Below are 12,865 nucleotides of genomic sequence, written 5' to 3' on the forward strand. Positions count from 1 at the left end.
CCCCCCAAACACGCATAGGCACTTCCGGGTTGCACCATTGAACTCCACAGCCCTCAGAGAGTGTATGGGTGAAGTTGCAAGTCAATCTGACAAACCGGAAGGATTAAAAAAGTTTGGAACCTGTAGCATGCTGGGAATTGGAGTTATGGCCATTTAAAGCCCAGCCAAGGGGGGGTACTGTACTGTATGGGTCCTTCGCTGATATGCGTGCCGAGTTTGAAGTTAGTCCCATATACATATATGGGCAATGGGCATGCCCATATTGGACATATAGCGGTCAGATCTGCAGTTCTGGATCTCCATATATGCCATATATGGATGCATCAGTTCTATCAAATAATAGCTTTTGCCGAAGTTTTAGAAATGTCATTGTGCATACGTAATGACGTCACATCACCATCACGCAACGACATCACAAAACATGCCCTATAATATTGAAAGTCAAATAAGCAAGTTTGCAGTTAGAAGGTTTCCAAGTAATCGGTTGTTCTAGCTAAGTTACCAATAAGGTTTTTGTTGTCTGAGATAGTGATAAATCAGACGGTCGGTCCCAAGACACTGAGAGGAGACGGAGGACAAAGGAAGGGAAAGATCTTTATCATCATGGCGCTGGGCGCATGCGGCAAGCTATCCGAATGGATAGCTGGATGGATCCTCCTCATCCTCAACACGGTGTTGCTTTTGGAGGGGATTGCCATGCTGTCTCTTGGCTTGTGGCTGAGACTCAACAATGACACCAAAGGCTTGTTTGAAATGGCTACATTCAGCACAAGTGCATTTGTCATCGGTGTGACTGTGCTGATTACACTGGGTTCGGTGTTGCTGGGTGTGGTTGCCTTTGGAGCCTTTAGTGCCTACAAGGAGAATCGATGGGCCCTCGGATTGTTTGCTGTTTTGCTGACCGTCCTCGCTGGCTCTGTGGCAGTACTCGGAGTGCTCGCTTACGCCAGAAGAGACGAAGTTGGGGCACAGCTGTTGGAGTTCTACAGCACCGCGTATGCTCTGTATGTGGCCCTGAAGGACCCAGCCATTGCTGTCACTCTCATGCTCTTCCACAGTGCGTTCCATTGTTGTGGCTACCTAGGGGGCTTGTTGGAATTGAATGTGGTTAAACAGACTTGCCCCAAACCAAGCAGTGTCTGGGAGATTGTGTCCGCCTGCCCTGCAGTCATTCCAAGAGCCATCGAGAGCAAAGCGCCGGTGGTCATGGGCATCTTCCTCGGAACTGGAGGTGTTCTGCTCGCAGCCCTGGCGTGCACCGTTATACTCATCAAAAATATCAAGAAAGGTGCTCGGGTGGCACAGTGGTAAAATGCCTGTCTGCCACCACAGAAGCCGGGGGTTCGAATCTACTGTGGTGTGTCCGACATTGTCGAGTGTCCATGTGAACACAATTGGCCCGTGTTAACACTTTTGCCGAGGAATTGTTCATAATAAAGGCGTTAGAGTGTCACGCAGATGAGGTAGATGTTACTCTGAAAAGCCCCACCTTCCATTACCCCCCAAAACCGGGGCTACCTCGTCTTATATGTCTCTCTAGAAGAGTTCATATTCCAAACGAGGTGCTGGCTGAAGTCAGAAATGACCACAGAACATCGGCGTTATGATCAAAACCATGGAGAGTGTTACGCCAGAGATCACAGACTGGACCCAACTTATGACGGAAACTGCATCCTTCGAATACTCAATTGCCAGGAGGAACAATGTCAAAGGGAAGTTCCATGAAATAGGGGACTACTTTTATTTGTATATTAAAGGATGGTTGCATTAACAATTTGTAATTGGTAATACATTACGGATATAATCACTATTGTCAGCAACAGAATGTGGAGGGGTGTTGTCCATTGGGGTTTTTCTTTTTTGACTGCTAGTTTTGTTTTGTTTTTTGTTTGTTTTTCTTGTCTCTTTCTTTTGTGTAAGTCATGTGTATTTTGTATGCTTTATTGTAAAATCATTAAAAAACTTTGACAAAAAAAAACAAAAAACCATGGAGAGCGCTGTAGATTTAAAGTTATGAGCAACATTTGCCGGCCCATAAACAAGGAAATGAACGGCAGTGTGCATGCGTGAAATCGATCTATGATCGCTGAAGAAGGAAAGACCAAAAGAATATATATATATAAAAAAATATTTTTATATTATGGTTTTATATCAACAAAAAGGACCTAAAAGACGCCTATACACGTCCAAGGCACCTTATGGAAGCCAGCAGCAGTGGAGTGTCATAATCCCTCCCACCTTCCCTGGCAGCACTGCAGCTGTTACCGGCAGTTGCGGCGTCTGGAGCGGTGGCCGCGAAACGGAGCGGCAGTGGAGTGACATAATCCCCCCACCTTCCCCGGCAGATGCCTCCCCTCCCCCTGGCAGCGCTGCGGCTCTTACCGGCAGTTGCGGCGTCTGGATCGGCGGTCGCCGAATGGAGCTGTCATAATCCACTCACCTTCCCGGGCAGCTGCCGCGCCTCCCCCTGGCAGCGCTGCGTCTCACTGCACTCACTCCTAATAATAATAATAAAAAATCACACCCGTGTGAACTGAGTGGTGTAAGGTCTTATATAGACTGATCAGCTGTGGTCTGACGTAATGTCTGACGTAATGAAATCACACTCGTGTGAACTGGGTGACCATAGCAACCATGCTCATTGTTTTTGGTACGGACAGACACGTAAACTAACAAAGCCAGTTGTAGGAGTGGTTTACACCACTCGGAAAAAAAAAAAAAAAAAGGGAACTGACTATTTCCAGCTATAAAGTCAATTAATTCACCTGCTAATGTTTGTTTAGACTTAGAGCATTTTAACAGAGCCAAGTCTATGGACTTTTTAATGTTGTAACATCATGTGGGTCAATATAAATACATAGTGCAGTGAGTGTTCTCATTCAGAAAAAAAAGCTTTTCTATATAAGACAAGTTTGATTGACTAGCGGTCAGTGTTGTTCAAGTTACTTTTAAAAAGTAAAGAGTTATAGTTATAGTTACTTATCTAAAAAAGTAACTTTTTTTAGATAAGTTACTTTACTTTACTTTATGAAAGTAACTTTTAAAGTTACTTTACTTTACTTTAAAAAATAATAATATAAAAAACGATTTAAAAGAAGGTTTTTTGTTCTGTCGCACAGTAAGAGAAAAGACAACTCCCTCCTAACATTATGAAATTTAGTGGAACAATAAAACATGTTCAGAAATTTTGGCATCTTTATTGTAGCCTCAACTTGCCTTCAAAACAAATTTGCAATATGAAAAAAATAATAATAATCAAATAAAAAATGAGTCCATATATCTGCAGTGGTAGAGAGATATTCTAATTCATCAAATGTATTTTTGAGCTCATCTTCCATTTTAGAATATTCACTGTTCAGGTATTTAGAAAATGTATTTCTGCACATTGGCCCTGCTTTCACTGGTATTTTGCTGACCAGTGCTCTGAAAGGAACAGACCACCGTTGAGAGGGGAAGCATTTCCTCAACAAAATACCTGGCAATCATTTTGTCAAGTTGACTCTTGGTGACATGCCTCTGTGGCGATTTAAAATCGATCTTTGTCTGTTTTGGTGATATGAGGCAGCCTAGCTCATGGACTGATTTAAGATGCTTTCTTAGATTTGCATTGCTCTTCTTGGCTGTGGACAATGCTTTCTGTCCGCCACACAATTAGCATTTTCACCTCGATGTTTTTCTGGGGGGGAAGGGGGGGAGAGGGCAGCCCTATCACTGTGCCCATAGATAGTTTATATATATCTGTGCCCGGGGAGGTGGCCACGGTCCCGCGGGGATCAGTTAGCATGCAACGTTGTGCAAGGCTAACGCACGGCTAACGTCAGGCACTGTACTGCGGCGCCCACTAGCTAATGCTGGCTAGCGCAGGAGGGTCCCTCCTGGAGGGATAATAATAATGCAGCAATAATAATAAAGGAAGTGCGGGGAATCACACACAGCAGGGACACTCCATGGCATGTTAAAACATTTCCTTTACCCGCAAGTACTCAAATAATGCTTGTAACCCACAAAGCATCCGATCTCGCTGTCGTAGCGTGTGGTAATGTTCGTTCAACCGGCCTTTTTTGTGCATGCGTAACAAGGGTTTGTGTGTCTGTCTGTCTGTCTGTCTGTTTACATATGAGTACATACGAGTAAGACCCGCCCTACTCTGTCAGACTGTCTCTGATTGGCTTACCCTGAAATCTGGCCCTACGTTAGCCAATCAATGACCTCTTCTGCGACATGCTTTGTTCATGTTAGGGTGCGTAGCCATGTGGGCTCAGAGGCTAGTATGAGAGCACAAACAAAACTGTCAACACAGTACAACACAGCAGTCAGCACAGAGCCTGTATGACAGACTCACGGCGCTGTATGGGGAAACTTTTCACTTGGATCATACGTTGACATAATAACGCTATAACGCGGGTAACGCTCGGACAATAACTATAAGGCCGTTATGGAATAGGGAAATGTAAAGCCTCCGTTACAAGTTACTGCAAAAAGTAGCGCCGTTAGGTAACGTAACGTGATGTAAGGGCGTTAGTTACAACACTGCTAGCGGTACAGTATGTCACAATGCCAACACTTTGGCATTGCAGTATGCTGCCTGTAATAATGAAACCACACCTACTCACCCCTTAACACTTATCCCTAAACCTATTTGCCATTTTTTACTATTTTATAAAACCTTAGTTCAAATTGATGTAGATCAGCTAGTTGAACCATTTTAAAATGATTTACAAAATAGTAAAAAATGGCAAATAAGTTCAGGGATAAGGTGATAAGGGTGGTGCAAGATGGAGCCCCATTTCTAGGATTTGCTGTACCATTTCGCCTCTAGTGGCTCAAAACGGGATCACCTATCTTCGTCTATTAACAATCTGTTTATTTCTGCGGTTATGGTTGCATGGTTCAATACATTATTTTTCACCAGCTGCTGTGTGAATGATCATTTTGCCTTTCTGGACTAGCAAGCTATCTCTCTCATTGGCTGCCGTATAGTGCCCGTACTAGCAAGCTATCATTCTCATTGGCTGCCATAACCCGCCACCATGATGCCTCAGAATTCTTTAGCATAACACAGATTTGAGCATAACAGTGCAGCGCAGCGCAGCTAAACAGTGCATAGACCTGCATGAGAGCACACCCGCTGATTAATGGGTAACACATTTGAGTCTCAGACTCAGTCGAGTCACTGTACTGCACTTATATCTCCAGAATTGTGCTATGAAATGTAAATATCTGTCTATCTGTATTGTGTGTGTGTGTGTGTGTGTGTGTGTGTGTGTGTGTGTGTGTGTGTGTGTGTGTGTGTGTGTGTGTGTGTGTGTGTGTGTGTGTGTGTGTGTGTGTGAGAGAGAACAACATCAGGATTTGTCCAGGTGACTCCGAAAGTGTACAAATACAACCAAATGGACCCATAACAGTCCATTTGTACAGTCTCACAGTTTATTGTTATACAAGGGTCCTTTGGTTCCATTTCTAGTAGGCTAAGGCTACACTCTCACAGTTACAGAGTCATCTGGACAGATCCTGTTGTTATTTCCACACACAATTCTGGAGATATAAGGCAGCACCTGGTAATTAATTGATAATTGATCAATTCTTGTTTTATTTCACAAAGGTTAGTCACTTCATCCTGGCCTAGTGGGATTAAAACTCAATTTCTAACCACTGGCAGACAATTTTCTGATACGGTATGCCTACGCATGGAATTTTAGCAGATGGTGTACTTTTATTGTGTTGCATATAGCTTTGTGTAATGTGTATGCTTGCAGTCCGTGCATAGAATTACTGTTATGAACATTGTCCTCCATGGTAGTATTCTCTGAGACTATCAGGTGTGCATAAGACTTTCCTGCCTCCATGGTTGTTAAAAGTATAATAGTTGGTCAAATATTAGTCTTCCAACCCTCAGCCTCACCTGCCACCTACGAGCTACTGTACTGTAGCTACTGCATCAGATGATGTAAGTACTATTAATTAACCATACTGCCTCCTGGTACTTGATCATGCTGTCAAAGATAACATTATGTTGCATGCAATAATATAATTTCCAGCATCCAATGCCAAAAAGTTGCATTTATTCTGCTACTCTCGGTTTGTGCTCGATTACTCAAACAATGTCACCATCATAAGTAAAGTAAGTAAGTCAGAGAGGCTTTTTGGTGGTATCAGCCAGGGTCCGGGAGTCTATCCCCCTTCCACAATGTGCTAGACCCCTCCCTGGGAGATGGATTGCTGAGATGGAGCCTGTTATAATTAGTCCATGTACAGTACATCTTCGTCTGTGTACTGGAACTTGAGATACAGTGTACTTGATATGTATTGTGTACTGCCTGTACTGTAGCATACTTTATGGATAGGCTACGAGAGACATCTCAGCGCCAGCAAGGTCAGCCTTGCTGCATTAGTCATTATCATGTCACATTTCTATGTCTCATATCTTGTTGTCACGTCATTATGATCCAGCACTATATGTTCCTGTTTGTGTAATAAACTTTGTGAACCTTTAGCGTACGTGAAATGAAATGAAATGAAATGAAATGAAATGAAATGAAATCTATATTTACCCAGGGTATCTGGGCTAAGCTCAAGAACTTGTTTCCAGCCAGGCCCTGCTCATAGAACACATTTCATCGTAGTGGTTGATGCCTTGTTCAAGGGCATTTCAGCGGTGGTAATTTTAACGTGTCGGACGGCTGGTTCGAACTGGGAACCTTCCGGTATCTAGACCGCGCCGCTATCCGTTCGGCCACCGCTGCCACAATACTGTGGTACTGTGTGATACTGTCTCGTGTTGCGTTATTGTTCTCCCGGGCCCGGCGGCGGGCCCGGGAGCAGTGATTCTCAACCATTTTAATTTCAAGGACCCCCAGTTTGACATGCATTAGTCTACAGACCCCCATTTAATGGGATTTCAATCTCTGGGACCTCAATTTATATTGTAAAATCAAAGTTAATTTAACTCTGAGAGTGTACAAATGGAACCAAAATGGACCCGTTAGGGTCCATTTGGTTCCATTTGTACACTATCAGAGTTACAGACCCATAACTGGGTCCATTTGGTTCCAAACTATCATTTAGCTGGGTACCCCCTGGAACTCCCTCAAGGACCCCTGGGGGTCCCCAGACCCCACTTTGGGAACCACTGTTCTAGAACATTATTAGTTACAAGAACATATTTGTAACTAATAGCTAATTTGAGAGGGCACTTATGGTTTGAAAACCATTTGGACATGGCAAATCTGCCATGTGAGCTAATGAACATAAAAGCTGATAGTTAGTGGCCCTCATTCCTCAAACGAGTTTGTGACAGAAAAGTGGACCTAAGCCTATGAAAATGTCAATGCAATGCTTGGCATTTATCAATATACCGTATGTCATCAATTTGACTTGACATGAGTGCCAACAATCAAATCTCACAAGTGTACACAAGTGTGGACTTGTGATGCAGACAGGCAAGCCAGGTATTCCCATCCAGACCCCCAGGTTGTGCACAGGTGGTGAAAAACAACCATGCTGTTTTCGTGCTCATACCCAGACACCCAGCCAGCCAGCCACCCACCCACACACATAGCTCCGTAAGGGAGTGGTTGCACCACTCAAAAAAAGGTAAATAAGGTCCCAAAAGGAGCTAGTCAATTTGAAACCTCAGTTATGTAGAGAAACCTGACACTCAAAATCCATACCTGTGCTAGCGCAGACCTGTGTTCTTCCACTTTGGGTGTTTTGGCTAGTTGGTGGTTTAAAGCGCAAATAACATGCATTTTAAAACTGCTTTTAATATTTAATATCATATTGTCTATGTCCCTCAAAGTTATTTCTAATGGTTTGAGCCTCAATCACCACTCTGATATTCTTTGTCATTTCTTTCTGGACTTTGAAAGCAGTTTTAGCTGCAGTACCACAATGTCCTGAGGTGGTGGTGGGGGTGCTGATATGCAGATTATTTAATATTTGAGTCACTATAATACTGATGCTAGATAAAACCAGGCTTGTTTCCATCCCATGCCAGCTTGAAAAATCAACAATGGTGGACATTGTAAACAAAGTGGAAATGCAAATTTGGAACTGAAGACTGAAGAAGAGGATTAATTATACAAAGTAGGGTGACATTGATGACATCACGATGAGGACAAAATCAGTTGAGCTGTTCCTGAGAGCAATTTCCATTAAAACTCCCATATGATATGAAAGCCTGATTGTTCAAAATTGGTTATTTGTGGGGATAGAAAACACACATGGGAGCCCCAAAAACACAAAAGAAATGGAAAAAGTTGAATTTTATGTTATAGGTCCTTTAAAGGGAAAGTTGTGATTAACTGTACCCCTGTGTGTCTGAAGCCACACACACACACACACACACACACACACACACACACACACACACACACACACACACACACACACACACACACACACAGCTGATTTAAGCAGACAGACTTGAAACTGTTGTGCATCGATCTATGATACATCAGTATATACAAGACAGTTATCCCCACACACACTCAAGAGAAAGGCCTCTCATGACAGCATCTTGCAATGTATCTGGTCCACAAGATTCGATACACCACCAAGATACCCATGATGTACCTGTCTAAATACTTCCTTCCTTAATGTCAACGAAGTCCACACCTACAACACCAAAGGGAGTTCAACAAACCATGTGCAACCCAGATTCGGCACAAACAAGGGACTACATTAATTTCACTCCTATGCCACCAAAATGTGGAACGCCCTACCAACAGTCATTAAGAAATGCAAATCCCTTGACTCCTTCAAAACCGCTCTCAAAGGGCACCTACCTTCCCTTTTTACCTCCTCTGATGATTTCCTATTTTTTTGGCTATATAGTAGTGTATATTTGTACGTCTCTAAATGTTATGATGAATTGAACATGGTGGACCCTATTGTAAACAAGTGTAATGCTTTATGGTGTTGTCCACAGTTAACAGTCTTGTATTGAGTTGTGCTTGAAATGTACTGTAATTCTCAAAAACTGTTAATAAATTCTTCAATCAATCAATCAATCAATCAATCAATCAAACACATCTGCTCTAGCTTGTAGCATAGCTTGTTAGCTTGTAGCATAGCTTGTTAGCCAATAACAAATGTGTTATTTATTACCTGTGTCCCTGAGTGTCAAAGGAACCCAATCCACAGGCTCAGAGGTCAATCTTTGCTACAATGGCTAGTGTTCCTACTTCCTACTGGCTTTTACAGTATAGATCTTTTGTTTGGAAGTTTCCACCAAAGACTCTTGATCAGCCTGCTTTGCTCACTACATCCCATAGCCTGGAGGGTTGATTTAATCATATAGACTGGAGGGACGACTGCTCTGCGATTGGCTAATCCGTTGCTAGGTCAACAGCCAACCAATTCTATAACTTGATCAGTATACCATTTTGGTCTCGAACGGGGGTCCTTGAGATGGTTCCAGCTAGGCCCTAGGGGGTCCCAAGCAAAATTATTTAGTATCAAAAGTGTACCATTTTAACCCTATACATCGCTATTTTCAACAACAAAACATTTAATATTCTTCATATTACCACAACACAAATCTTTTCAGATGGGGATCTGTGGCCAAATACATATCATTTTGGGGGTCCTTGACATGAAAATGTTGAGAACCAGTCTAATCTCTGATGTAGTATTGCGTGTTTTGACGAAGTACAGTATTACTCTTTTCTCTCATTTTCTGATGACAGCATAGTGTGACGTAATTTCTTTGGATGAATGAATTGGTATAATTAACAGTACAAAACTTTTTTATATTAATTTGACAGTATATTTGTTATATTTTTGTCATATGATATACTGTGGCATTCCTTGGATATACAGTACAATATAGAATGTCTAACTTTTTAAGATTTCAACAAAATTGTGGTCTTTAACTTTAACTTTTTGGATTATGACTTAAAGAAATAAAATAACAAGGTATAGGGCTGGGCAACCAAACATACATTAACCCGATATTTAGAACCAATATTAACCGAATAATCAAGTAACAAGGTTTATATATTCAAATATATCGATCTTACAGTATGTCAACAAATAATTAATCGATTGGTCTTCACTGTATAATGGTGCATAATGGTGGTGTCACTGGTGGGGATTTCTTTTTCAAATCATATGACTTGTGATTTTCTTCTAATGACATTATGGTCTGAATTCCTCTTTGAATAGTACTGTATGACATGTGACTTTCTTGATACAGCAGTAGTGTCGTATTCACACGTAAGCTGAACAACTTCATGGAGGTGCTGATGAACAAATGGAACAACAGACAGATGACTCTCTTTGATGAACCAAACCAGTGGTTCTCAAAGCGGGGTCCAGGGACCTACTGTACAGCGGGTCCCGGGGGTTCCCAACAAAATGAATGAATAGCCTATAGCATCAGAATCAGTTGAACCACTTTAAACCTATGTACAGTGTATACTGTAGGCCAGTGGTAACCAACCTTTTCAAGCCCAAGAGCCCATTTTATTCCCAATTGTAAGCCATGATCTACCACTAAAATAGGCTATGTTTAAAAAAACACTTTTTGACAAGCTCAATGCATGTGCACACAAACACTATAGTTTAAATAAGAATAAATACTGATAATCAATGCCAAAATATTAAGACAAATGTATTTTTCCATAGTCAGACTGCTTGCCTGTGTAGGTATAGTAGTGAGTGAGAGGCTGTTTAGCTCTGTGGGTTTTTAGTTGTGCATCACAAGTTCACAGCGGATAGCGGTCAAACAAGAGAACAAACAAACTCTGCAGTTGATGACTCGATACACATGTCTGGGGCCATCACTGCAAGCTATTCAAAATCCACATTCTGTGTATTGGTAGTGATGGCTGGCTGCCTGTCAGTCTGACACCCGCTCACTCCGGGATCTACTTGAATGGTGCGAGCTACTGGTAGCTCCCGAACCCCTGGTTGGTTACCCCTGCTGTAGGCCTATACACTGTATACATCTGCTATTTATAAATAGACAATCTAAAAGCTCACAGCGCGTAGTCGCGTACCTGTTGTGAGCTTGTAGATCAGCAATTTTCAAACAATCTTGAGAGAGAGAGAGAAAAAAAATTATACATTTGGAATATTTGTAACAATACAAATGTCGTATGGTGGTCCCTGGCCCCATTTTCTGATGGAGGTTCGCAGCCGAAAACGTTTGAGAGCCACTGAACTAAGTGAACCGTGCTGTGCCGTGTAATGTACCTGTAATGGTAGTGTTTCCATACACATTTGGACCCTGCTCACGAGGTACAGTATCCTGAGTTCTAGGAACCCATCATGGGAGGAGCAAACACTGCTGTTGCTCTGGATTGGTCAAGGTGAGGTCATACCACTGCAACTGGACCACTACAGGAGCTACACTACACTTTCAAAAACACCCAGTCTACAAGCTCACGTCACAAGTTGCATCGCAATGCATTGTGAGCTTGTAGATCACGCACATTCCCACTATAGGCCTCACTATATAAGAAATGCCACCCTTCCTACCTATTTTTTCGAATTGATCTCTTGGTGGCGTTATCACAGGTTATCACATTTTGGCCAATACAAATCCTAAATTAACAGATCCGTTAAGGGTCCATTTGGACCCCTGGTAGTCCCCAGGCCGCACGTTGAGAATCAGTTTCCTGCCTTTTCTAACATCTGACATATTGCCAGTTTTACTTGATATAGACTATTTTTAAGTCTCAGTAAAATTTATTTCACACAGCCACTTGTAATTAAGACATTTTTTGTATTAATTAGGCTTAAGCTTCCCTGCCAGTGTGTTAATATGACAGATCTAGGAATAGAGGATAATCAAATAGCTGGCTGAATAGGTACAGTATGCCAAGTTTACATACAAGCAGCTATAGTTTTAGGGACGCAACAGTTAATCAAATTGATTTATATGGTTATTTTTAAAATAATCAATTTTAATAAATCTATTTTTATATTGCTTGAAATGTTCATAAATAGTTAAAATAGATCACAATGCATTGCGATGCGACAGTTCTAGTCTGCTGTAGCTAACTCAAATCTCGTTGTTATGAATACCAAAACACACAAACATGAGTCAAAAACTCAAAATCATTGTATTTTTGCTCATACTTTTTTTTAATGTATCACAATGAGCAAGAAACATACTTGATGAAATATTTTCAAAGGAGTATATTCAATTACCATCTACAATCAACTTAACTAGGACAACAAGGTTTTGTGACAAAAGTTTCTTTAAAAGTCTGAAGTTCCATGTGGTTTATGTATGTTAGTTTCCATGTAATTTGGTACAGTTTGGAAATCTTCATCATATAATTACAGTAACAAAAAAGCTAACAAGACTACAGTATAGAAAAGACATCAAGAACAACATTTTTGGTTTAACTTGCTCTTTTTTGTACATTGCAAGGCTGTTTTTTTTTCTACCCTCGGTTGGGCTGCCTGGAGCCACAGAGCCATGCTTGTGAGGCTCGGAGGAGGAATAATTCAAGGAAAGAAAAAGGAGAAAAAAAATGCATAAAAAAACATTGTGGCACCAGAAGTCACAAAAGGAACAGAGAGCTCCAAGTAACAGTTCATCTTTGAAATTGGAGCAAATGGTTGTTTGGTTGTTTGTTAGTTTGGTTGTTAATTTTGGTTGATACGCTTTTTTTTTAAGAGTGTAACTGCCTCTCTACGAACGACAGCGTCAAGAACCCTTCCCCTTTCTCTGTTATTCATTTCACTTCTTAGATGACGTAATGAAACAGAGCAGGGTGAGCCGCCGTCTGACTGGAGAGCATTGCTTGTCAATCAGGGAGACAAGTCGAAGGAAATGAAACAGGTAGCAACAACATGAACTGGGAGAAATGGAGTAAGCATCCTCTGTCCATCCTTTCCTGAAATGTGG

General features: G+C 41.6%; 1 protein-coding gene across 1 annotated transcript; it reads left to right on the plus strand.

The window, feature by feature from the left end:
• Positions 1-603: 603 nt before the first annotated feature.
• On the plus strand, positions 604-1,311 carry LOC306919852 (CD9 antigen-like; the record flags this gene model as incomplete). Its single annotated transcript, XM_079496402.1, has 1 exon — positions 604-1,311. One exon carries the CDS (start codon positions 604-606, stop codon positions 1,309-1,311), a length of 708 nt encoding a protein of 235 aa, XP_079352528.1.
• Positions 1,312-12,865: the final 11,554 nt, after the last annotated feature.

The sequence above is a fragment of the Electrona antarctica genome, assembly GCF_951216825.1.
Source record: "Electrona antarctica genome assembly, chromosome: 3".
NCBI classification, from domain to species: domain Eukaryota; kingdom Metazoa; phylum Chordata; class Actinopteri; order Myctophiformes; family Myctophidae; genus Electrona; species Electrona antarctica.